Source organism: Malurus melanocephalus, unplaced genomic scaffold (genome assembly GCF_030028575.1).
Source record: "Malurus melanocephalus ecotype Western Australia unplaced genomic scaffold, MMel_1.1 scaffold_2, whole genome shotgun sequence".
NCBI classification, from domain to species: Eukaryota; Metazoa; Chordata; class Aves; order Passeriformes; family Maluridae; genus Malurus; species Malurus melanocephalus.
The window spans coordinates 1,972,168-2,000,118 of NW_026623234.1; the positions used below are offsets into that span (position 1 = coordinate 1,972,168).

The window sequence follows — 27,951 nt, forward strand, 5'->3', positions numbered from 1 at the left end:
TAGGATAAATGCAGAGCAGCACCTCTATTTAAAAAAGAGAGCAGAAAATCCTACCAAACAAGGCACACTGGTGCATATGCTGCTTCCTCTGGAGAGAATGAGAAAGCAAACAACATATGCTAGATATTAGTCATACTGCTCACCACACTGGTGTCAGGCAGTGGGCTGCTAAGCACAGGAGAAGAACCTGCATGAATAGACTTGAGGAGCTGGATATCCGTCCCAGTTTCCTCTTGAGGTGGTAGAGTGATTATCTTTTTCTGACTCACTTATGTTCACCTTATTTCTCAGAATGTCCAGCTTGGGGAAGAGGATAATAAATGCTGTCATTTGGTATGTTTCTCAGGAAGTGTACAGCCCTTTTCTGGGTACTTCACCASGAGAATCTAGTGGCCAGAAGGTGATTTTAGTTCTGGTGACTGTATCTCGGGGGCAGAGTGAAACTAGTAAGCAAAACACAAAAAATTCCTCATAAGGTCCTGGAAAAAAAATACCAGGTTCTACTGGGAATTTCTTTGTCATTCTGTTTTGGAATATAGTTGATGCCCATAGATCTGGAAAAAAGATTAACTATGTACAGAGAAATGTTTAGAAATTCAGGGGTTTTGATCTTTTTGTAGCTCAGGTTCTGCATAGATTTTCCTTGACTTTTTTTTTCTTTGATGTTTCACATCTTTCTCATGACAACTACGCCTTTGTTCCTTGATGGCATGTTCACCTGCCTGGTGCAAAACTTCCCTCACACATCTGAGTCTCACTTTAATTGCTAGATTCCTSTGCAGCATCCTGAAGGCTGCAGTGCACATTCCCCTTCTCCTCACCCTACCAGGCTTGTCAGACATGTCTCACCCCCCGCTGCCAAGCCTCCTGACCCACCAGCAAGAATCAAATCCCAGTGGACTCCTTAAGAAGAGACAGTTCCCTAATAAACTGCTGAGCCTGTGGAAATGGCTCTTTCAGCTTAGCCCACAGAAGGAAAACTTYGGTCTTTGTCTTCTGTCTTTCCAAGAACAAAAGATGGGCACACCAGGCTGGCGCACTGGCACACCTCTCCCTGAGCTCAGCAGTGGGAAGAACATCACCCAGAGGAGACCATGAAATCTGACTAAATGATCCCTTTGCTTCCTGCTTTTTGTGGCTGAGGAGATTCCAAAGCCTTGAGCAGCATCCTTKTGCTTACTTCTGATGGGAATTTTCTCTGCCACCAGTAGAAATCAACCATTTGCTGGCTTAGCTAACAGCTACTTCATGCAGCCCACASTTGAACAGGTAACATGGAATCATGGTGCCATGAGGCCTCATCTTGACTTTGAGGAATGAACCATATTTTTATGGACTTCTGCCACCACTCAAGAGAGGCAGAAGTGAGGAGAGTCTGAAAGATGACAAAAAGGATGGACAGACTCTTTGGATGCCCTTGATTTCCTCCACAGGATGGGCTCTACCTAGAAGTGCTAATRAAATCTAACACAATAAGGTCAGAGACCCCTGAGATTTGGAAAACACATGAGAAGGAAGAAGGTTCTGTTAGGGGTAGCATACAGAGAAAAAAAATTGGAGTGSAGGAGGCATTCAGTCCATTCATGGGTTGAAATCTTGATCTGTTCCCTACAAGCTGTTCTGAGAATTATACAAAGACTGCTTCCTGCTGTAGAAGGAAGGTCACACCAAAATTTCTCTACGAGACAATAATTTAATAACATACTCTCTGAGGTATTTTCTGCCTGCTTATATATGAAGATTAAGTTTTCCTTGCTGGAAATTGTATTTGTGAAATGTAACAGGTAGAGAATCATTGTCAGATAGTGTRTTTTAGGATTAACAGCCAGGCCTTTTGCTGCTATTACTAGGAAAACAAAGAAGCTCTCACCAGACASTGAATATTAGCAGTATGTGAGCTTCTACAAGTGACAGGCCAAAGATTTCAGAATTTTGTGTGTGTACTGATGCATGTACASGCACATAATTTAACCGTAGCTTTGGCATGTACTGCCACTGCATCTATCTATCATGGGTGTTTATTTTTAGCACATCTTGTTCTAAAAAAAATTGAGCCCTAAATGTGTTTCAAAGTCRTCTTTATACTTTATGTTTAAACACMCAATAAATGAATCACTTAATTTTTTTTAAAGCAGTAGTAGGATGAAATGGGGTCAGGCTAAAGACCTTTGTCACTGGCCATTCACACTGATATTGTCCAGAAACACACAGCTTTTTTATCTGTCACATCTGCCATTAGAAGGAGACTTGCCAAGATAGAAAGATGAAAGGCTGTTTTTGCAATCCAGACTTTAAGGGCAGGTTCAGGCCTGACAACATACTTTACAGTCATCCTATCCACATATTTTCACTAGATTCTGAAAGCAGACATGTATAAATATGGCAAAAACATATACACGGTTTTCAGCTCCTGGTGTTTCAGAGAGGAGTACTCTGTGATGGCAAAACATAAGGTAACAGTCAACCTTTGGTGCCTATGGATTCTTTATTCCTGCTGAGAGTTCTTCTGCTGATATTTTGGGCCTTTTTGTTCATTGGCTGTATAAAAGAAGCTTACTCTGAATGCAGACTTGGTAGTACAGATCACACAGAGAATTACAAGAGCTTTTATATTGCCTAGYTGTAGTTCATGCTTTAACGGAAGAAAAGAAAAGCCCTTTAATATAATTGCCAACCACTTGAATAAGCAGGTGGGATTTTCAACGTTTATTTTGACAACTGAAGACACAAATTAAAGTTCCAGAATCCATCACTACCAGAAGGAAGAGCTGACATACMTTTGAATGAAAGATGTTTGCACACTACTTTCCCTGACTCAGCCTACTCCGCTCCGTCAGGGGATGGTAYCAGAGATACTCTGCTTCTCACTGAGGCATTTCACCAGGCAGAAGTGTGAGTCAACAGATGGAAATGGGAAAGAAAGTTGTTTTGGCTTTTTTTTTCTCAGGGAAATCCTTGTGACAGACAGATTTAACCTGAAGGTGTAAGCTCATGTTTTCACTTGTATCGACTTGTTATGTGATTCTGTGCTACAGAAATGGGACAGTTTGAACAGAACCATGGTCTAAAATAGCTTTCCAGATCATAACGAGGTGTCTATATCATCCATCTTCAGGCACTGAAATAATAACAGAAGACCCCATTTTCCTGTCATGCATTTTGTTTAATAAGTAAATGAAGCATTGTGATAACAAAAGTGAAGGTAAAAGGCTTGTGCYTGCAATTGCTACATCTAACGCTGTGTGCTTTTGCATGCTGTTGCCTCAGGTTGTAAAAGCTTTCAGAAAKAGATTTTGTCTTCCTCCAAGTGGTGAAGTATTCTTCTACCAGATGGTGAAGTATTAACAAACCACTGAAATGATCCTTTGCAGCACGATTAAGACAAAGCAGTTGTCTCTACATATTTGTATGCAAAAAGAAAAAGAAGGAAGATCTGTGAAAGGAATGTGGGCTTGGTCCCTCTGTTACTGAAACAGATCTATAGAAATAAATCAAGTGAATGAAGCAATTAAAGGAAGAACAAAGAATCAGTTTCTGAAAGGAAGCTAAGATGAACAAAGGAACAATGAATGACGAACCTCAACAAAAGTAGGTTCAGGGTGGGGTGTTCCAACTGGCGTTAATGGATATAGAACCCCTGGAACCCCCAAATTTACAGGACCACCTGCCAGCTGTGAGTGTAGTCTCGCCTCATGTCTACCCTCAGGATGATGATAAGGATTCAGCACCAGGAAGGGTCCAGCTAATTACATGTATGCAGTGTAGGGTGTGTGGTTAATGATTCTCTGCTGGGACACTGCTCTGTCCTGAGACCAAGATCGGTGGAATTCAGATCTGTGGAAAAAACCAGGGCTGTCYACCTGCTCCAGGAGGCTGCTGTGTAACCCCTGTCTGATAAATCTCTTGCATCCCTTATGGAAACAATGGATGAATATTGCCAGAGGGTGGAAGACTCAATACTAATGATGTGACTGATTTAGCAGGATGCTACACTACTGAAAATCAGAAAAATTGGAGAGTTCGGGGAAGCACCAAATGAATGAATGAAGGGGTGAGAGGCTGTGGATCAGAATGTGCCTCAAGATCAGTCTATTCATTGATGAAAAGCCTAAGAGGTGTCTTGGTCAAAATCCTGAAGGACCCAGTTGTGGAACAAACCTTTAATAATAGAGGTTTCCTTCTGTTGAGCAAACTRTGAGTTACCAGGAGTTAATGGCCAGAAGCTGATGCCAGATAGAGCAGAAATATGTTGCAGATTTCCAGCAATGGGCATGATTTCTGTGGAGGCAATCTCGGAGGGATTGCAGAGGGCCATCCCTCATGGGTAGCTTTGAAATCAAGATTAGTGTTGTGCAGATTGCTTTTATGGGACTATTTTTATTCCGTTATGGTCCACACTGCTGTTGAATCACCAATGACACCAGTGATGTGCTGTTCTGTGTTGTTCCCTGTGCATATGGGGCCCACTTGGGATGTGAGGAGAGTATTTATGTGTGAGGCAAGTTTTCAAAAAATCAATTTGTCTGAGAGCATCAAAGGGCCAGCTGCAGAGAGTAAAGCAGCTTTAGAATGTCCCATCTTTACATAAAGGCCAGCAGAAAAACAATGTCTGTGCTTTACAAGGTGAACTGCTTTAGTGTGAGGTCTTAGCTCTTCAGTAATGGAGATTTGGAAAGAAAATGTTAGTTCCAGCTCAAGCCAGACTCAGCTGAAAGAAAGAGAAATATATCACTGCAAATGCAGCTGAGAATACTGTTCAGTGAAGTGGCAGATGAAAGGTTAAGTACGAGCCCAATTAGCAGGTGAAGCAAATGAGTAAATGCTTTACKGTATGGGGGAGGGTATCTTGCTGAGAACAGATAACAATTCAGATAGATATTCTGCTTCTCCATTGAATTCTGCTAATTTGCTATTGAAAATCCAGGAAAACAGAGCCCATTTTGTGCCTGATTATTTCAATTTCATCTGAGAATTGGCTCTTGATTGACTGGAGAAGCAGAGCTTATTTTTGGGCAGGTAGTTCCACTGACAGAGTACATTTATTTCCACTAGATTTTTTTTTTTTTTTTTTGAGGAGATTTGAGAAACTTCAAAACCTTCCGAAGTGCCAGACACCAGGGTGCACATTGYGTATTTGCAATAAACTGCTGCCTCCTAGAGGTGACAATGTTTTTCCCAATTTCTGTTCAGAGTTGGTAGCATTCAATTTCTTTCAATGCCAATGTAAAGGATACTTTGCATAGAAAAGCTTTGGGAATTTGTACTTTTAGCTAAATWATATCTCCAGCTATGTTAAGACTGCAAAGTGAGGAAATTCAATAATTATGGTTGCCTATAAAGCTCTATCCACTTTCATGTCAGCTTTGTCTTTAAACCTTTAAGTACAGGATAACACCATTTTATTTGCAAATGAACTGTGAATAGTTTGCTGATAAGATGCACTCTGGTAATGAATCAGGGTTATATATGCTGAATACACCTGGGTTTTATATGGGACTCCCTCCAAAGAAGGRTTAGATAAAGAAAATTATGATTCCAAATTACTGGTTGATGATATTACAATTTCAGCAGCTGGAAATACACACAATAATTATTTGGGGGTTTTCTTGTTTAATTTACACCCAACCTGTCACTTGTGGCCTGACTTACACCAGAACTGTGTGCTTATTTCTGCAGCAAAATTCCATGGGAGTTGTGTTGGAGCATGTGCACCACTATGTGGTATTAAGCATTCAGAAAAAAATAAACCTGCAATAGGTCTTTGGGAGGTACCATTGTGTGAGAAAGCCTAAGCAGGCAAGCAGTGCTTCTGGACTTGCAGCAGAACCTGGAAGCTGTGTCTTCCAYGGCCTCTCAGACTGCAGATATCACYGTCACTGCAGAAAAAACTTCCAGAGAAAGGTAAAGAAGACCCATCAAAAAAGGCTGTCATGTTTTTCACTGCAGTTCTCGAATCAAGCTAGCAGCAAAATGGCCAAAGGAGCATCTGCTTCTGTGTTGGTTAATTCCGGTTTTGGAGCAGGTTGCTTTTCCTTTAAATGTTATATGCGGCTCTTGCCTTTCCAGTCTAAAATAGGATGTCACCAAACAAAAAAAAGCTCATGCACGGATCAGAATAGATGATTCAAGGTGCAGAACAGGTTCTGTGTAGTGGAATGAAACAGCAATTTACAATTCCTCAGTCTGGAAATGAGGTACTGCAAGGGGAGAAGAAACAGCCCTTTAGCCTCTTAAAATCCTGAGTGTGTGGGAGAGACTGGTTAGGGATCAACCTCCCAATTCCAGTATGAGAACTACAGGGAAGATTGAACATAAGCAGAACTTACGTTCAAAACAAAGAGGAAATATATGTTATCCTTGCTCTTAAGTGCTWTTCTAGGCAGCCACTTCTGGCCCAAGCCAGAGAGAGGACACAGGGTCAGAGTGGCCTGCTGTTACTCCAGCAGATATCCCATGGGGTACAGATGGTATCTTCTATGACTTCTAGGTAAAACCCTGAGAATCAGCTTGTTTTTTTGGACACGTTGTTTTGAGTCGCTGATTCATGTAAAGCTGCAGTTTGTCAGTAGCTGTTGGTTTCTTATTGTTTCCTTCCATGTTTCCTTTGAGTCTCAAAGTTTTCTGTATCCCCTCCCTCTGTCAGAGGGACAGGCAGGCACAGGCAGGAAGGCACAGAGAGCAGATTGGGAACAGATCTGCTCTGTGTAGAACATCTCACTATGTTTATTGGGGTCTTTTGCTGGATACCTCCATCAGCAGAAGCTGCAAGTACCTCAGCRGTGGTAATTCTTAATGTCTAATGGTGAATCACTTTTAGTCCTTGTAGCATAAAGAACAATATAGGAACATTTTTAACTCAGATGGCATCTCTTGATCCTGTTTCTTGACATAGAGATGGAGAACAAAGAGGAGGAAATCATTGAAGATAAGGAAGATTCACATCTTCTAGTTGAACTCAAGAAATTATATTCTGTTCATTTTCACCTCTAGCCATTCCTTGTGACCTACAAGATTTTGTCTGGCTTTGGAATATTTTCCATGACACTGCTGTTGTGCAARTTTCAGCCAGCACTGATAAAATGTGCTGGCACATAAGATCATGTAGCCAGACCTTCCAGGCAAGAGGAAAACACCCTCTACACAAACAGACTTTTCAGAAAACAGCCTCCAGCTATCAGGATAAATGTCTTTAGCTGAGTTTACTGACACTGAGTTAAGTGCAAGAGTAGCACAGGTCCGTGCTTACGATATTCTTACTCCTCTGCTGCTGTGATCTGTTTGAACTCCATGACTTCCTTTGAAATAGTTGAGCCTGGAAAGAGGTTTTGTTGTTTGCAGATATATATGCTATGTTTCACTTTTCTCTCACAGTGAGATCTGACCTCGTCCTGGTCAAGTTTGACAGGTAATTGCTGTTCAGAATTGRTGTTGTCCAGTGAGAAATAGAGCAGTAGGTCTTTCACATTTTACACTTCTGCCAGCACTGTTATTGACAGCTCTGCAGTGAGGCCTAATCTAAATGATCTTGAGATGGTCACCACCTTCAGGATTTAGGCACTTCTGTGGTGTATATCATAGGGTCATTGGCTGTGATTGTCCCAAAGTGCTATGCTTGCTTTGTACTCAACTTTCTCCAGAGTCATTGGGACAAAATTTTCCCCTGACATAAGACTGAAAAAGTTACATCCAAATTTGAAAAGAGCCCTCCCATGTGTGCTCCTTTCAGTAGMTCTAGGAAATGGTTTCCTTAACTTTCACAACTGCCCAAATTACACTTCAGACAACTGTCCTCTCCCCAGTAGGCTCCCTGATTAGAATCCCTGTGTTCTCAGCTGTGCCTTAGCTGTTCTTGAAACTCTKGAGTAAATTATCTTTGAGCTGCAAATCTGCAGAGTGGGTCAGAGGCTCTTCCCTGGGTAAGTAGGGGGAAACCTGACACAGTTCTGGTGAGGAGTAAAACCCGTAGGGAAAATTCCCTCACTCAACTCAGTTATTTCCACTCTGGTTTCCATAGCCTCTCCTTCACTGCTGTGCTCACACTGGCCAGCTCACTGTGTCCTTTTTTTTCCTGGACACACTTGTGGCTTTCAAAATTCCATTATATCCTCCCTTTGCTTTTGTAAACCTTTCTTTCCCTCCTCCTTATCTTCTTGTCTTTATCTGTTCATTTTGCAGGTCTTCCCCCTCCCTCCCCATATGAGAATCCACTATCTGTTGAAAGGATATATGATCCTTCTTTCTATACCTTTTGTCTGCTTAATATTTTTCTGATCCATTCTCACTGTCATATTTCATAAGTAGATTACTGATCCCATATCAACATCTGACTGATCTCTCTTCTTACAATGTGAAATCTCAGGCTGACATTAACATCTTCTCCCAAGAGACTTTAAATGAGCTCAAGTCTAGCATGGTCATATTGTAACTCATGATATTCCCATCCAAATTGCCTTCACTATCCAATATCTTCTCYCATGCCGCTGCATCTCAAAAGCCCTCATCACTCAATCCATCTTGGATGTCCCCAGCATGACAAACACACATTACAACAGCAGCACTTTCTTGGTCACTGTCAGGCTCTTCTTGTCTGTACAGCCTAATTCCTCTGAAGTACCAATGTAACTGAAGATATTTCACAGCATTATCAGACAAAAACATGTGATAAAGTTTAAATCATGCCAAAGCTATGCTTTAGAAGAAAAAGATGCATTGTTCCAACGAAGTTTAAAGTTTGCATTTCACCTAAATTGTGGCAAGGTACATGAATCTTGTGTCAAAATTTCTGTTCAAAGTTGAGACACACTTGGTACCAGACAGCAGCAAGGAAAGGTCAGGCTCTGTCTCTGGARCAGGACCAGTTTTGTAATCCTCAGCAATTGCATGGCAGGTGTGTAGGAGAGATGGCTGCCTACAACATCTTTCCCTGTTTGGCTCACTCTGCACAGATCAGGAAATGCTGGGGGCACAGAGACCACRCTATGATTCATGCCTTACTTCTTTTTTTTTATAATAACCATGTAGATGGTCTAAACATCCTGAAAATCAAGGTAACTTTGTTCCAGACAGAATGGAATTCACAGTGCCCACTGGGTCATGCTAATTGTCCTGAGAGGAAKCTCCCAAACCCACTTGGTGTCATGTCACAGCCAGAGAAAAGACAAGGCACAAGACCCCAGTCCCTGCCAAATGTGGTGCCACACACACACACACACATTGCTGTGCTGTATTCTGCAGCAATGCCCGGGTAGATGAGGTGAGAAGGAGCTCAGATGGACTCTCTGCACCCAAAGCTGTAAAATTGTAGCTTTATTTGCTAAATCAGGTCTCAGGCATGTCATGAGAAAGGAGAAAAACCTTTTGCCTCTGTTGCCACAAGAACAGGAATATTTCCAATCACGACGATGATCATTGTCTCTAGCAAAATCAGTAATTCAGCTACCAGAGGGACCAAAGGACTAAATGAATCTGCAGTTTTGAGAGAGCAAATCCTGCCAGCCCTTTCTCATGGTGTGTAACCAGCACACGRCAGCCCATCAGCACTCTCTGCCCAGAGATGCTGCTGATGGGCAGGACAGGGKGCAGAGCCCAGAGCTCAGTCAGGGGCAGCTCTCCCTCCCTGTGCCCGGCAACATAAGGAAAGGTGAGGGGCACAGAATTCAGATGAGAAGAAGCTGCTCACAAGCAGAAGTTAAGATGGCAATATCCCATTCTCTCCCTGCTTTTTCTGTCACTCCCCTTGCATTTGGCCATGTGAGCACATTCAGACACGAGGGGAGGACTGCAAACCCAGATAGTATGCAGCAAAAGGATCAGCCTGGGGCTTCCCATGCCTACCCGGTTTTACTTAACAGAGGGACACATAGCCAATATTTAGGCTCCAAATGTACTCAGACCTTCATCCTCAGCTGCTTTTCCTTTTCCTGGGAAGACGAGCTGCAAGTCCTTGACAACTTCAGTGGCAAAGGGTAGGAGAAGCCCTGGTAGAGCAGAGGAGAAGAAAGGCAGCCCATTGACCACCAGCAGTTTTTCTGGTTTATTGGGGAAAGAGCTTGACTTGATCATTTGGTACATGTATTTATTTTTCTATTTGCATTTCACTCTTTTTTCAGTTATGTCGTCGCACAAATCAGCACTTTAGTGCATGATTCTTCAACAGATCTTAAGATATCAGAATTGCAATGGTCCAAGGCTACAGCCATAATTCATTTAATGACAGGCCACAGAGAATGCCTCTATGGCCCTCATAAATTCTTGGAGAGACGAGCTCTACATTCTCTTCTCCTTTTTATGATGGTCCAAAATGAGTATCACATGGGCCTCTCTCTCTTCAAGATCAGAAGAGATTGTCAGAATAAAGAAAGTAATAAATACTCCACCCTTCTCTCTTTTGCAGGGGCTAACTACTTTGAATATTCCACATCATGCACTTGCTCAATTTTTTACAAAAAGAATTTAGTTATTTAAAGGAGGAATACAAATATCCTCAGATAGGATATCTGTTTAGGACATTCTCATCAGATGTAGAAGGCAAATACATGTGCAAAGGACAGAAACAGATGTCTAAGCAGAAGATTTGTCAGAGTGCCTTGACCTTGATTTGTTGCTGAACTCACACTGTATTATGTGCAGATTGATAACAGAACCATCCCTGTAAAAGAAACAGAGCTGCAGTCCAAATCCTCCAGTACAAAGAAATGGTTTTCCTGCATACAAACCTGTGAACTGAGAGCCAAATCTGAGTCCACTGAGGAGAATTGAAACTATTAGCAAAGATGAATGTAAAGTCAAAAGGCTTAGACTCGAAGGTCCTCAGATTAAAGTTCGGTGTGCACGTTTCTATCAGCTGGTTAGGAAAATCTAAAATAAATTAAATATGAAAACATAGATAGGCTTTTCTCTTCAGCAGAAGATTTCAAGGCAGCCTCTCCAATTTATTTCAACTGCACATACTCTGAAGAAGGGGATGTGTTCATTGAGCAATAGAGGGAACACTGGTAAAAGAAATTGTAATTGTAGATAAKGTGTCAATGTGCCTTTAATGTGTTCAGTAACTAATGGCATAGTCACTGCAGATGACTGGAAAAGAAAGGCCCCTTTGGAAGCTTTTTCTTTAATGTAATCACAGCTGTAAGCCAAGGTTAATGTAGCCACAGCTCCCTTGGGAAGCATCATGGATAGATAATTCAAGGGTTGGGTAGCAGCCATCCTCTGTTCCYTGTTAAGTTCCCCAAAGCAATGATGAAAGCAACAGACTGGCACTCTCATCCTCTAGGATCCCTCCAGACCCCATGGTGAAAAATCCTGGAATTCCTGGTGACCTGAATAAAATCACTAGTGGAAGGGGGAGAGAGGTCCAGACATATATGTACACATTCACCTCCTCCTGCTGTGAAATGAGGAAAAATTTATTTTCTTTCCAGATGGAATTGCTGGAAGGGTAAATCCATCATGGTGCATTTTTTTGTATGTGCTTCTAACATTCTAGCTTGGCAGAAAGAAAGAGGAAATGCTTTGGTCCTTGAGGAATGGGTATTCATCAGAAACTGAGAGGGGATGAAGGGTGGCTTTCCTGTTAAATGGTTGAATCATGAGTTGCAGTTGTAGATTCTAAAATGTGAATTACTTCCTTGTAAAAATTAAACCAGGGCAGTGAGAGGTGGCAGGGTGGTCAGCCCAGGCTTTTTGCCCACACAGAGCAGGAAAGTCTTCAGCCTCCCACCCTTCCTCCCCTACCCACTGCAGCTCTGCTGCTCTGCTCCAGCATCCCTTGCATCAAACCTGCTTGTCCAGTCACTGTCCCTGCTATCCCCAGCTCTGCTGCTGTCCAGCCTGGTGGGTGAAAGACCCTGCTGGTCCAGTCTGGACCCTCAGCCCCCAGGCCAGCCCATGCCACTCAGTGTGACTAAGGCCACCAGGATATGGTTATGTGCAACACACAGCTGGCAGTTCTGCATGCCCAGGAACCCACGCTGCATCAATTACTGTGCTCAAAGCTTCAGAGATCATCAGCTTCTTCTTTGGAGGTAAATGCTCTCTTTGGAAAAAAGGCTCTGGGAACATGCAAGTGGATTCTTTGTTTAAATAACTTTGAAGTTTATTGTCAGGTAATCTTTCCAATGTTAATATTTAGCCACTAGTATCTGCCTGGATAGCAGCTTGATTAAAACAGGACATGGGCTGTTAGAGCTGTGCTATAATTTTTCCTAAAGAGCTTTTCCATGGATCCAGATAAAGTAAGAACTTGCAGAGTGTCCAAACTCACCTGCTCCAAAGGCATGAAAAATCATCCYCCCAGAAGAGGAAGTAAAGCCATAAATTAACCTGGTGAATGGGTGCAATTCACCTTGTGCAGGGAACTGGCATTAGTAAAGAACAGCAAGAGCAAGACAGCCTTCTCCAGACTCCCATCGAAATATTAAAAAATCCTACTTGGTTGGGAAGCCAACACATGAATAACAAGCAATGATATTGAGACAGGCAGCAGAGTCAGAGAGCACAGACAGCCTTTCTGAGGATATGCAAAGGAAAAAGAGAGCAGTGAGGCCAGCTGATGGTATCTGAGCCAGGGACGGTGCCCAAACACCAATGGACCCTTATCAGGCAGATCTGTGCACTGCAGAGGCAGAGATGTGCTTTCCACTTGGAGCACACACAGGCAGCTCCCATGCACTCCCCTGAGAGGCAGATATGAGACATTTCCTCTCCTTAAACTGCCCAGAGAGCACTCGCAAGGGTAACTTTCACAGCATGGTTAAGGTGAGCAAAATTCCCTGTCAGCAAAAAGACACTTGTTCACAGGAGATCAAACCAAGCAGGGGAGATGGCTGGCATTGCATAATCTGTCACAAGGAGATGTCCCCAGCTGGGGCAGCACTGGATGATGGCGTGTCTCCCTTYGGAGGGCAGAGAGACCAAAAATGACCCCAGGCACAGCTCAAACAGCTTGCACCTTACCCCATCTCATGGATTCCTTTGCAATCAGCATAACATTGCTCTGCAGGCTGGAAACATCGTGTAAACCCTTTGATCCATCCTTTCTTCACCTAAGGGCAGCAGACACATCAGATGGCTTCCCCTGATAAAAGAAAGGAATTSGTTGTTTTTTGCAAGACGCTTAGAAGTTCATTACTGGAATTGTCCAAATTAAAGTTAGAGTTTCATCACTTCCATTCCCCTTCCCTCAGCCCAAATAGTCACTGGATCACACATCATTACAAGTGCTAGTTTAACTGCTAAATTACGCTTTGCTAAATTTGGCCTTTAAATCTGATTTTGAAATTAAAATCAACTAGTTTTCTACTTTTATTTTAGAAGTTACATGGTTTTGACTATTTCAACTTGCTAATTTACCGTTTTTTTCTAACTGCATGTTTTTCTCTTGTGGAGAAGAATCCATTACAGAAAAATATATTTTTCTTCATTGTCCTTCTTCTTCTGATGACATAAAGTTCAAAATTTCTAGGTTTGCCTCTGTGAATAGAAAAGTGACTAACCAATAGCACGCCAATGTTCATCATTTAGTTTTGAGTTCTTTCAATAAACAGGGCTAGGGCTGCAGCTGGAGCTAGTCATTAATATCATGGAGGATGTGTCAGTGTTCTGCTAAAGAACCTGCAGACCTTGTGGATCCATGGAAGCCCTCAAAAATTGAAAGCATACCAGAAAGTGGAATAGGAACCTGGAAAACTCAAGGTCTTCCTTGGGAGGTAGAATCCAAAGAAATGGGGAGAGAGACATGAAGAACAAATAAATGTATGGATGCAACCAGTRTGGTCTGGAGCATTGGAAAGCAGCTTCTGACTGCACTTTGACTCGTCCAGAGCTGTCTTTTATAACACATGCCAGTCTTCAATACAGGCACTTGAAGTCTATGCTGGTTCCTTGTGAAACCCTCAGGAGCTGCCAGCCCTTCAATTATACTCTCAACCAGCAAACTGGCTGACATGAAATCCACTGAAATCATCCACTCCTAATCACTGCACTACCAAAAAGGTACAGGCAACTTRGAAGGAATTAAAATGTAATTGTAGRACYAAGAAGARTGGAATTATTAGACTAAAGGGCTGAAAGTCCTTTAAGCCAGCACAGAGAAAGCTTGTGGGAAGACTGAATTATATCTGAAAAGTATCTGATCGTACAGACCCCACAGAAAAGGAAGCTATTTCTGTGTGATTAGAGCACTTGGAATAAGTGAGGAGACAGAAAGCACAGAGCTGAGGAGCAGACTGCCCAGGCAGAGGATGGGGGTTCAGAATTCATGAACCCAGAACTCAGGGAAAACCAGAATTCCTTTTCCAAAWGAAAKTGAGCCAGCATACTGAAATGCTGCACAAAGCAGACATTCCTGGGAAATGATACTGAGCAATTCTATCTGAAATAATATATTCCTGTCTCAGATTTGCCATTAACCCCAGACTACATATGCAATTGTGTGGTGTTTATTCACGTGATGCCAATCCACAGCAATTTCAGTTATGCGTTGTGGTCCATACCATTCCTTCAATGGTTGGTTTTGGTAAAGACAGATGATTTTAAACTTTCAAGATTAGTTTGTATCTTACCATGAATCAGGTATAGTAACTATCATATAACTTCCATGAGCTGTTTGACATGAAGGTTGTTGYTAATTCCTGCAGTTATTTGTTCCCTGAATTTTATGTTAAAGCAATTAATAGCAATTAGTGCAATTTCTTTTCATAATTAAATCTTGATGGTTTACATTATATTTTGGGAGCTGTTTACAGTGAAACTCTCCAAAGAGAATAMCTGTATTACACATATGACTAAATGACATATGACTGAGCAAATTCTGACAGATTTCTACAGAATTGTTGTACCTTTTATGCATCTGCTGTTTTGATTGTGACTATGTATATTTGCAGCGAATTCCCACACCAACAGAAGGGAAAATGAATTTTTTTTTTTTTAAATTGGTATGCTTGTATATTATTTTCTTGGTTATGCCTACAGATTTCTGCAAATCAGACTATGTCCTCAGGCATAACTCCAAGTTTTGTAGTGGTCGTTTAGGAGCAGTGCTATTTTTGCTGAAGACTTCTTGCAGACTGTGACACTGTCCAAGTACTTCTTGACATTTTCTTGCTGGTTTTGGACATCTGCTTATAATTGTCCACATGTTCAAAATATGTGGAGACTGCTGTCCACCAGAAATTGGGACATACTGACAGGAGAACTTGGGTCTGACAAAAGTTCCCATGTGCTTTTCTCATATACATGTAAAGACRGCTTCTCTTTGCTAAGTCCTTATTTGATTCCCAAAGGTTCAAAACAATTTCTCTGGCACTTTCTCTACTAGAGGTACCAGCTTTATTGTATTTAGTAAAACTATGTCCTATTTTTGCAATATCTCAATAAATTAGAGTGTCATTTGATTAGTGAAAATAGGTCTGCTGACAATTCCTCCTCCATGAATAACACATTATGGAAAAATAACCAAATATTGAATCTAAATACCAGGCACAAACCAAAGGTGACATGATCTTCAGGACTGGCAGGAGCCATGAGTTCCAGCACTGCCCATCACTCTGTTCTGTGTACTTTGCCAGCTGCAGCATTTCCAGCCATATCCTTGATCCAACCAAATAGCTATCTTCCCCRTCAGCACTATTTGTTAGCTTGTGGAAAATGTGGCATGCTGCAATCTATTTGAGGAACTGCTTMGTATGTCAGCATAGTAACATGTGCAGGATAAAACGTGCTGCATCCTTTTTGCCAGCCCAGTTCCCTCACTCTTTCCTGAGCACACAAGACAATCAGGAATGGCATTTTCCCAATAACATGCTATGAAGATGCCAAGGTTACCTTACTAACTTGTTTTTAAAGTTTGTTTTATGCCTTCTCTGCCCCTGATCCTTCTCTTTGCCCCTGGACTGGTTTTCCCTGAGGGTGGTCTGATCTTTTTTTTCCCCTAAACTCCAATGGAAGCAGATTATGTGCAAGCCCCATTTTGCAGTGTGTTTTTTTGGTATGCCAAGGTGTCTGGCCTCGTGGGCTTTTGTTTTGCCCTTGTGTTGAGTGAGAAACATGAAGAACCATTCTCCCACTGCAGACCAGGGCTGCTCTGCTTTCCTTCAGCTCAAGGAAGATTTTCATCCTTCTGAAACACAAATATTRAAAAAAGACATTTAGGATTGCTTAGTGAGAACATGTATGAGAACATGTAGTGAGAACAAAGGACACACAAAGTGCCAGCCTCAGCAGGATTAGCACGCTGACAGTGGCTGCTTGATGCTCTTTCACRGTCACACGGACCATGTGCTGCCCCGCTGTTTACTGTCCCGTTCTAGGGCTCACCTTCCTTCAGCCAGTGTGCAGGGACAAGGAAAGGAAGCCTAGTATCTACCTCTGCTGCCTCCCTGTGGGGGTGATGAAAGTTTATCCCAGGACTTTGTCAGTCCAGACTTTCTCAAAGTAGCCAGTAGTGTGCACTGTGAACTTTCCATCACTAAAATAAAAAGTAATTCCCTCCAACACAATTCAGATTGCATTTCCATCTGACTCCTACTCTTGACTGGGTATGATTTGGAGACAAATAGATGGAAGGCCTTCTGCTGCTTCTGGATTCATTCACCAACATGGACAATTTCTAGAACTTCTTATTCAATACAGAAAAGAGGAATAACTGTGTTAGTGGGCTCAAAACTTACTCTGAGAGTATCTGAGCACTAGCATGGTCTAGAGACAGAATCAGYGCATTTTATAATTAATTTTCCTTTTCCATGTATGAAAAACATACTCTGAGACAAAAGAAGAGATAATCAGACGCCAGACACTTCCCCACTTACAACAGAGTCAGCAAATGGCTGACTAAGCAGAGCTTTGCTGTGACAAGAGGCTCAGTGGTTGCTGGTTTGCCTCCTACAAGCATTTCTTGCTAGATCTGCTCGCTGCTTCCTACATCCACTTCTGGACAAGTGCACTCCAGCAAAGCAAATCTGTTAACCATTCTCAACATGAGTAAGTGCTGCTCATGATCTTGCTGCTTTCTTTCCCCCATCCCTGATTGCTGGTCACAAAACTCATAAGGGCACCTGGAACTGTCAGACTGCCAGAAATAATGGAACACAGGAGATGTTCCTGATGTGGTGAAACATCAAAAAACACACAGGAAAAACAAAAAATTTCAACTTGTAAAACCATAAGCTGAGAATATGAAGGGTATGTTCTCAGGGAAGACACAGTCATAAGGTCACTGAGTAACCATGTGTTGTATSTTTCAATGAAACAAAAGACTGTTATGGCCTTCTGTCATTTCAGTGACACAAAGAAAAAAAGTCATCTACTCTGTGAAATCCTAACAGTCCAGTACTCTGGAAAGCTATCCAGGAACAAGGGCTTCATGTGTGGTAAGAGTCACACTGAACATTTCAGGAAAGATCCTCCAGGAAGCAGAGGAAGTGCATGGCAGCACAAGCATGAGGCTGAGCCAGCTCTAGAGAGCAGCAGGAATGACCGTGGGAGGCCTGGGGATGCTGCAGATAGCGCAGCAGCGGAGATGCCCGGAGGCTAAACTGGCTCTTGAGGCACAAAAGAAGTTTGCTTCCTGCTGAGATTGCATTGGCTGGGGCAGGATTTTCCAGCCGGGGCAGAGCAGGCTCCTCTCCTATATCTAGCGGCAGCACTCCTGAGGGGCAGAGAGAGGGACTCGTGCYCTGTCCCGGTGCACAATGGATCTGAAGAGATTCCTGATCTTCGCTTCATTTCTGCTTCACGCTGCCCTGGGCTTCCCTATTCAGGTGAGAGCAGCTCCRTGCAATTGTGCTCCATCTTCCAGCTGATCTGTTCTTCCTGGAGTGAAGAAATTTCCTGCAAGAAAATAATAGTAATATGATAAGAAATAAAGGCAATCTAATAATTTAGYTCCTCCCTTCATCCTGATATTGATGCTATTGTTGCTACATTTGTCAGCTATGGAAGAATAAYGCCTTTTACCTGTTGGTTTTGCAGGAGAACTACGAAAACACCACAGCAAGTAAGTAGGATTTATACTGTGTTTTAAAAACAACTGTTATTTCTTGACTTGTATGTTGACTTGTTTTTAGAGCATGTGAAAGCACTGACACAGGCCTTTTCAATAAGACCATGTTTCATAACTTGTTATTGAGCTGAGTGCAGATGTGTTTTTACAAAGATGTACTTTACACAGACTTTTGGGGTATGGTTTATTAGGTTAATTTAGATGTGTTTTCACAGGCCTGAAAATAAAATTTTAATTAGACATCTTGATACCTTTTCATTAAGTCGAATGTTATAGTAAGATTGCTAATAATTTGCCTCCTAGCCTACCTCGGTGCAGCTGTAAGAGAAAGGGATGTCAGGCATCAAAGAAAGCTTTGCTTTGTTCTTGTTTGGAACAGTCTTAGCTGAACAGCTTTTGTTAACTTGCAAAATACGGGGAGATAATTGCCGATTTTCAGAGGTCAACGGAGGGAAAACTGTAGGCAGACTTTAACTACAGCAAAAAACTGCCAGACTGGGTGTAATGTGCATAAGAAGAAGATACCTTGGAAAAATTTGCTTGATATAGTCAGAGCAAGTATGTGACAAAAGAAAATTGACAAATTCTTCTTTTGAACTGTCATTTATGACATGGAAAAAAGGGATGCTGTAAAATTGCTGCTCAGTGTATTTAGAAGGRACCAAGGGACACACTTGCTCAAGTTCAAGGTAGTCAGTTTCTCAGACTCAAAGTTGCAGGTTTATTGCAGGATGAGTGCATAGAGTGAGTTTTAATTTATCATTGTTACTGCTTTTTGTATCTTTTGAGATATTTTTCAGCATTTACAGTGAAGAGAAAACGTGAGCTGTGTAATTTTGAAAGCCCTACCACAGCAGATGTTCATTTCATCAAGGAGATGGCAGATGCCTTTCCTGGTGACATCTGGTGGCATTTTTCATTTGGGTTTTAAAAAGAAGTTGCAGGCTTAATGTGCCTAGGAATCTGGAGCCCAGTTTCCACGGACTTGGASTACTCAATTCATCTACTGCCTCTTGGGTGCATAAATTCTGATTCTGGTCAACCCMTCTCAAAAATGTGCTTCCCCACAGAATGTTTTTAGATGCCATGGATCTCTCTGATGCATCTGGTGGGAACTGACTGAACTTTTCTCTGATAAACCATCATCATTACAGTGGCCTTCCATTGCCACATAACTGAAGGAACAGTCTRGAAACACAGGCAAAAGTATTTTTGGCTCAATAAAAGCAATTCTTTTGCAGGTGCTAGATAGAGTCTGAAAAGGAAGATGTCTGTCCCCTCAGTATGTTTGAGCAATAATTATGAAAAGGGAAAGGTGCTGCAAAGTGTGACAGAACTTGGCATATCTTTTTACTGAAAAAATACAGTCCAAAATTGGGGGACAGATGGGCTTGGAAATAATAACTGTTTATATGAGTGCTCYCTGTTTCAGTGATGAATAGGAAAAACAAAATGGTTTCATACCTTGAGAAGGAAGACTACAATTATTAGCTAACTGGAAGAGATTGTAGATAGGCTTGCAACATATCCATCATACTTAAGAACAGGTCAAACAAACTGTGGTCAGGAATAATACAGATAAAACAGTTTCTGCCTTAGGGAAAACAAATTATGACCTCTGCAGGTCCTTCCAATTTATAAGCTTCTAACAATGAAGTTAGAAATTTAGAAATCAGGTCAGATTTTCACTTCCAGTTTGTATCTAGAAACTGATATTTGATAAAAATCAGAAGACATTACAGTAGAAAGGCGTCTTAAGACTCAGAATGGTACCAAGCTACTGTCAGGTACATACTGAAGCTGAAATTATTTTCTCCACGTTAAATTATAGCCTCCATGCCATGTTATAACTTTATTCTTTGAGACTTGAAAATAAAGGATATTGTTGAGCTAGTTAGCCTATGCTTGTTGCAGAGAAATCTGGGGACARAGCATTTTTTGTCGCTGGTCTCATTTGTAATTTTCCACACTAAACCTGATAAAATGCTTTGCTGATTCTTAGATGGTAAATGACCAGGATTCTGTCCCTCAGCAAAATCTACTAGGAATTTTCATAGCTGTTTTTCTAAATATCTTTTTAATTTCTGTTTTGCAGCAACAGAACCTACAGAGGTAAGGAAAGCTGATTCAACTCTTCTGAACTTTGGGGTCCAATATGTRGAAAGGAAGGTCAGGACTCTTGTACTCCTCCTCTATATACACCTGTGCAGTAAAGTCTTCCCTGCTCAGCAGCAGATCAGAGTGTATCTGAAACTTATTCTACATTTCAGATTGTATTTCTTCTTTTGAGGGAATTATGCAATTTTCCGAGGGACAAAAGAAAAGTATCTACCATGCCATGGTACTTCTTTACACATGGCACAATATATAAAAGCYGCATTGGTGAAAAGTATTTGCAGTGGTAGCCTGGACACTTTTGATTATAAATTATGTTATAATGATTTAATTTAATTTTAAGGATTATTATATGATTTATGTTATATGATTTAATTTAATTTTGTATTATAAAGTGTGAAATAACACTAATATATTGTTCTTGCAGGTCACTACACAAGAGGACATATATGGTATGTATTTTTCCATCTACAAGTACTTATTTGAGAGGATATACTGATTGTTATCTACTCAATTACTCCAGAAAATGCTTAACACAAATTAACCTTTATGAGGAATTTTAAATGAATGCACTCACCACAGTGTTTCATGCAAAGCAAAGGMTCTTGGTTTTGGCTAATTGCTTGGCCTTCCTAAACACCTCAGCTGTTAYTTTTGCTAAAAATAGTCTGCTTAAGTAATGTCCTGAATTGAGTCACTTCCAAAGGTTAGAGGAAGCGCAGATGTCATGTGTTTGTGCATTTTATTGATGCCAAGACTTGTTGAATAATGTGCAGAGTTGACCAATTTTGCGAGCAAGGCCTAGGAGTCCCTGRTGCTGGACTTTTAGCTGGGGACATGAGTCCAACCCATGGAACAGGAAATCAGTTCAGGCTGCATTGGTTTCAWGGGTTTTTCAAGAAGTCATCATGTCCAGCAAGAAGCAGCAGGGCTGCTCTCCATCCATTTTTGGTATCTTATGTTGGGGATTTGAGTGTGAGTTCTGCATAAAGAAGTAAAGCTGTGCTGTCTGAGGCATTAAAATATGATGACTAGGGGAAAAAAAAAGGAGAGAACAAAATAATCAAAGAGTAATGGCTCTTGGGACTAGGTTAATGCCAAAATAACCTCAGCTGGGAGGTTCTCAAGATTGTGTCACTGAACAAATATCTACATGAATGAACATCCCTCCAATCCTMAATTGGCTCTGTAGGTATTGGCTCTGTTGCATTGCTGGGAAAGTTATGCATCATCAGGTTAAAAATCAGGATTCATATTTTCCCTGGGAATGAGAAAGTAACACTCAACTTTTTCTGCACAGAATCTCCTGAGCCTACAGAGGCTGATGATGAGGATGAAGACATTTTTAACAAAATTCTGAAAGTCAACAAAGGTAATGCCACCAAATCCCTTTTTCTGAGGGGTCTATCTTCATTGGGTTTTGGGGGTGATGTGGGAGGTACAATGTCTTATCAGAATCTGTGCAAATGTTTTTCCCATCTTACACACCACCACGTAAAAGATGCCACTGGGACTACTGAGTGGACTGCTGGGTCTGCTGAAGCTCTATAGTGTCTCAAATTATTGTCYCAATACTGAAGATACTGCCAGGTGTGGAAGGAACTGAAACTTATTCAGTTTATTCAGCTTTAGCTTTCTACGTCTTTGTCATTCTTTAGACATAAATAGAAAACTTGGTTATTTGGATGCTTTGTTATTTAACTGTCTTTTTCTGGAATGAAGCATTGCTTGCATTCAGCCATTATATGGCTTTGCAGTACAGACTCCTGATAAGCTGCAGTCATTCCATTCTCCCTGCTCCAGACTCTTCCTCTTCCCTGATTCTTCCAAACATTTCCTGATCTATCAGCTTATCTTTCCACACTTTCTCCTCCAAGAGTCCTTCAAATAGCTTTACTTGAAGTAGCCTGTAGAAAGAGACACCAAACATTCCTGCAATTTTCTCCTTGTTTTGGTTTGCCCACATCCCTGGGTTTCCTTACTGGCACCTTCTTCTTCTGCCCAGCACCTTCCTGAGGTGATATTTGATGCCATTCATTCAGTGTCACATGATGGATGATTAAATTGTACCRAAGTAAAATACCATTCTTACTATTGCAACTCCTCACTTTTCCAAGTGTGCTTAGCAAGTGTCCAGCAATGTGTGGCTCAGATGTTTCCACCCTTTCTGTGTCACCAGACAGCTCTCAGCTCCTGCAGGAAGGGGACATAGTTCCACGAAGGAGTCGCAGTGCCATCAACTGTCGCCACTGTAAYTGGCCCCCGTCCAGTGATGGGATTGTTCGCATTCCCTATGTATTGGATCCTACTTATGGTGGGTTTAAATTTAAAATATTTTTTTAATGGATTTTATCCAGTAAGCTTCAGATAGAAACTTAGTTTTAGTGAGCATACAAACAGCTGAATAAATCAGTTGTAAGGATTTACTTGTGCTATGCAAGCAYAGACAAATTTTAAGTTACAAGGACTCGAACCAGAAAAACATCAAAWTTCATTGAGAAGGTTTTGCATCCATAATGTCTTGGAACTGGTCTCTTGAAGACAAGAATGGCCATTTCCTCTAATTGTCTCTGCCAGAATGCCTGCCTTTATCAGGTTCATGCCTATTACAGTGGTGCTTCAATGATCTGCTTTCCATCAGCTAAACAGCTTCCCATAGATGTCTCCAAGTATCAAATAGGAATATATATAGAAAATCAGCACTAAAATTAAGAACAAGTCGTTGAAAAAAAGAGGCATCTGAATACATTTGARCAAATATCTGGACAAAGATGATCTTGTGCCAGGCTGTTAAAATCTTAAATGAATTCAGTAGTGAGCAAAAAGGAAGAAAGAGCCTAGGCTAATGTTTCTGTCCCTCATTTACCCTGTTTCTGAGAACATGTAAGATTTTAGTGGCATCTCTTGTAACCCCTAAAACTAGCTCTTTCTTCCCCAGAGGCRGGCCATGTGAAAGGGATTCATGATGCCATGGCAGAATTTGAAGCACTGACTTGTATCAATTTTGTGAAGCGCCAGACAGAGCGYGACTACATCAGTATTAGATCTGCTGATGGGTGAGTTGAATGATAAATTAACAARTTATTTTTACACTGTTTTTTCCAAGTTTTCCTACATTCTGTGTGACCTCAGAGAGGTTTTTGTTTGATCTCTGTGCTGAGGTAACCTCCTTGAGTACCTTTCCAGTGCAAGGGTTCATCAGGTACATCAGGAACTCACTGTAATGCACATCATGGAAAAGCACCATTAAGGGGGAGAGAATATCTAAGCTCATGGTTTCTGTGTGGTATGATGCACATTTGAGGACAACATATMTTGATTACTGTAGGTCCTATTGACACAAATAAACTCACTTTTACTCATGAAATAAACAGTTCTCTGAATCACACTGTTGGCCATCGTAATTGAAGGCTCAGAATTAGAGCTATGAGAAAATTGTTCAACACTGGTTAACTTGAAAGTGTTATTCATCCTAGCTCCAGCTCTGATACAGTCTTGAGTATTTTGGAAAAAAAATATTATTTCAAGGGAAATAATATTAAAGTCATGGTAAAATCAGAATTCAGGAGCCTATGTGCTAACAAAAGTCTTCTAGAAAGATTTAGCAATGATCATACTCTTTGTTCYTTATATGCTGTGGTCACTTTTGCCTCCTGACAATAAAAATCCCATTAATCTTCTGTTGTTGTTCAWTGCCTCTCTCAGCTGCTGGTCCAACTATGGGAAAGTAGGAGGTGGACAGACTGTCTCTGTGATGAAAGGAGGCTGCATGTGGAAAGGAGTAATTCAGCACGAGCTGGAGCATGCTCTGGGCTTTTTGCATGAACACTCTCGAAGTGACAGAGATAAACATGTAAAGATCATGTGGGAGTACATCAGTCCAGGTACGTACTTTGAGCTCCTCAATGTAGGAAGAGGTGTAGACACATCCTACTGCTCCCAGCTTTCTCTTCTTCCCTGAAGGGACTAGGTAGGAGCCATGCTCTAWGTACAAAATCATATCTTCCAGCTGACAGATCAGACTTCAAGAAATTTGAGCACTCCAATAACCTGGGTCTTCCGTATGACTATTCCTCAGTGATGCACTATGGCCCGTAAGTAGCCGCATGGCATTACTGTTTCCAGAACTCATCTTTCCTTTCTCCTAACTACCTTTCCCCTAGCTACCATTTTTTCATCAATCCCCTCCTGGGGAAAACCCCGTGAGTTGGTTCAGACAAGCTGCTCATTGGGATTAATTCATTGTACCATAGGTTTCCATTAGGGACCCCTTTACTGCTGGGCTTGGGAGCAAAGGAGGGCATCTGGACCTATTTAAGCAGCACTATTAGTCACAGCAACACCTTATGTTCAGTTCTTGTTCTCCCTCCAAAGCGTGCCACAGAATCCTGAAAGGTGTTATGGTATTTGGAGTACGTAATTTCTCATGGGTTTTTTCAGATACACATTCTCCAATACCACTGGGAAAGCAACTATWGTACCAATTCCTGATGGATCAGTCCATATTGGACAGAGGCAGGGGATGAGCAACTTGGATGTGGCCAAAATCAACAAACTTTACAACTGCAGTAAGTATCTCAAAGCCACYTTTTATCTTCAACTCAGATTTGGGCAGGTTGCAGAGAAAGAAATGTGAGACTGTTCTCATGAATTCCTGGTACCCACTAGGGTTACTCTGSGASAGRRTGCAWAGGTGAAGCTGGAGGCACATTGTGWTTAGTGAGAAAATGGTTTCTGCCCCTAAATTAAATAAAACACATTTGCTATTGTCATAAGTGGCTGCTGTGTTATTGGACTAACTGTGTATCACATTGTAAACTTCAATGGAGTAATTTGGTTTCTTACAGTTCAGCAGATAACTGTAAATCCAAAAAGAACCAGATATCACTGATCCTCATGGCAACCAGTATTTAAGACCTGATCAAAACCAAAGCAGTTGTATGCTACTTTGAACTGGAATAGTTTAATGTTGCCTGGTCCAGTTTTCAAATGTTTGTCACTCTAAGTTTGCATGTTTAAATTCTTTATATTTAACCTCTGCTAGAAGAACTTCTTCTATACAATCAYAGAAGTTTATTCAATCAARGAGAAAAAAMMAGATGAATAAAGTATTSCCTCTTCAYSCCAAGTGCTCCYCCTAAGCTTAGAATTTMAGTACTGCAGATGTTTAAATCATATTTRTGCTTGACTCTTCTGACATCTCTTAACTTAACCTTCTCAGTGGAAAACAGTGGCACCAACTGCAGTGCATTGAAACCTCTCATACTCTTCACAGAGGTGCACAATAAGATCTCTTGTTAAAAACAGATAATAAAAATTAATGCTTTTCAAAGCACTACTTTCCTTTTTGATGCATTTTATGAAAATTAGGACAACATGATTTCTAATATTTATCAAGATGTACCAGTACTCTGAAATGAATGCTGACCGATCAGAAAAGAGAGATCAATCCATTCTGTAGAGACAGTAATTGTAAATGGCTGAAAACTTCTGCAATCCTGATGCTGAAGCAAGCATTTCTTCCTCAGGTCGTTGCAGCACAATTCTTGATGGACCTTCTGGATCACTGAGATCTGCCAACCACCCAAGGAATTATTCAGATAACACCAACTGTGTCTGGCTCATCCGAACCCGATCCAGAAAGGTAATCACAGGTCTTGAAATATGGCTGAACTTCTTTCTATGTTAAGTATTCTGTGCTTTGAGTGTACAGCWGTTGCCAGATGAGATCTGCTCCATGAGACAAATTTCAGACTATCTGTCTCCACTTCATATGTGCTTAAGCCATGYACAGGCAAACACAACTGCAGAGTTGTAATTTTGAAAAATCTCCGTATATTTGGCTTCAGGTTTGCAAAATCAAGACAAAGCACCCTGAGCATGGGAGAATTCAGTGATTAGATCTGAACCCTGCAACCTCAGGGAGAGAGAGGCAAAGCTGGGCAAGCAGTTCTGGTCTGTGAGTCTGTGCTTCGCCACAGCTTAGATTCTTTTGTTTTAAAGGACACTCCATGAAAGAAATAAATAAAAATCGCTCCATGAAAGAAATAAATTCTTTCACTCCATGAAAGAATAAATTAAAATACAATTTTCTCTTCCCTTCCAGGTTGCCCTGCACTTTCAAGCCTTTGAGCTGCAGAACACCAGAGGCTGTCAGGGTGATTATGTTAAAGTTTATGATGGATCCAGCAAGTCTTCTCCAGTTTTAATGGACAAGACCTGTGGMTCAAAGATACCCAAATACATAGTTTCATCTAGTAATCTTATGCTGGTAGAGTTCATCACAGATGGTGCTGGTACAGCTTCRGGTTTCCAAGCCAACTTTACTGCTGGTAAGTCTAAGAACAAGAATAGCAAGGAAAACAGCCTATATTGAACCAACCTTCCTGTTCACTCAGGAAAATAATTGAGGAACTGCTCTCCATGAGGGTCATCACTTCCTGCCTTGTGTTTGACATAATGGATCAGTTCTACRTTGACACCACTTATCATTCATGCAGATGGGGCCACACTCAGGATTAATGGTGTTAGCCAGGTGATTCACTGCTCACCTTCCTTATCAGATATTCCAAAGCATTGCCAATAAGGGCAATAAATTTAATGATACTGCTAGTGTTACTAGCACAGTAGAAAGAGAATAAATCATAATGCAATGTTTGAATATATCATTCTTCTGSAAAAGATGCAGTTTTTAATCACAGAGTTCAGAGGATGAGACAGATCTATGGTGAATTAAGTCACCCAGCCCCTTGGCAAGAAGAGAGGCAGCATTTCCATGATCAGGATTCCTGGAACTTATCCAGCTAGAACAAATTTTCTTCAGTCCCATTTAATTAAGAACTGAGGCCACAACTAAACAATTAAGTTTAGTTTTTTTACTCACAGGCTTGTGAGTTAGTGTGTACCAGCTGGAATAAAGGATTGCCCATGTGTGAGACTGTAGTCTGCAGCAGCTGCACCGTGGTGCAGCTTGTGTTGGTCTGGAAGGAAGCTGAGTTGTGCCGTGCAGCCTTGGATTTGCTACGGCATCAGAACAAGGACACAGAGTTTGTGTGAATCCACTGAAATGCACTAACTTGACTGCATACCCAAACCAAAGCAGCAATTTCACATTGTCTCTATGCAGTATCTATTTCTGTCCACTGTTGCTATGGAAGGAAAGAAAAATAAAAACTCCCCGTGCCACTTTAATATGTCCACAAATATAAAGCAATCATAGCTGCCAGATACAATGTGATTTGGAATGTACATATTTTAGAGATGTTAGAATTTGTTCAGAGACCTTTGAAAGCTAAGTGTTCTCTCATTTTATTTACAGTGAGGACCCAAAGAAGATTTAGAATCCGCAACTGACTAAATGAATAAGAACCTATTCTGTGAATATTGAAATTATGTGTTTCCTACTTTGTTCCTATCCTGGCTTGGATCAGTATGAAATTTAATTCTATTAAGAATCAAAGTTTCCATCTTCCTGGAAAAGTTTACTCCCCAAGCCATAAAAATGTACAAATTCTATACATTTCGTGTGCTCCWCCTTTTGTCTGCACAGTTAAGTTATTACTTCTTTCTATTTAACAAATGAATAAAAAGCTTCATTAAAAAAAAGAAAAGTTTCCATTTCTTTTTTCCAGTTGTCACTTCTAGCCACATACASTATCAATGTGGTCTGACTTCAAAAAATCATTTTATAGTCTTCAGTCTTGAGCATGAAAAATTCCTGGATAGACTCCTACCCCAGCCTAATATTTGAGCTTCCAGAAACAACTTCTCTCTTCCCAAATCTGTTCTATCCTTAAATCACAAAAAGTGTGGACAAGACAAATCTATTGCCAGCAAAG

At 41.1% G+C, this 27,951-nt stretch overlaps 1 protein-coding gene across 1 annotated transcript; it reads left to right on the top strand.

The window, feature by feature from the left end:
* The first annotated feature begins 17,647 nt into the window (after positions 1–17,647).
* ASTL (astacin like metalloendopeptidase) lies at positions 17,648–27,661 on the top strand. The gene is made up of 13 exons (XM_057363952.1): positions 17,648–17,756; positions 17,968–17,992; positions 20,094–20,110; positions 20,541–20,565; positions 21,414–21,485; positions 22,293–22,427; positions 23,052–23,169; positions 23,819–23,997; positions 24,123–24,207; positions 24,554–24,681; positions 25,642–25,757; positions 26,220–26,445; positions 27,432–27,661. The coding sequence occupies exons 1-13, from the start codon at positions 17,688–17,690 to the stop codon at positions 27,464–27,466; spliced, it is 1,230 nt and encodes a 409-aa protein (XP_057219935.1). The 5' UTR covers positions 17,648–17,687; the 3' UTR covers positions 27,467–27,661.
* The last annotated feature ends 290 nt before the right edge of the window (positions 27,662–27,951 follow it).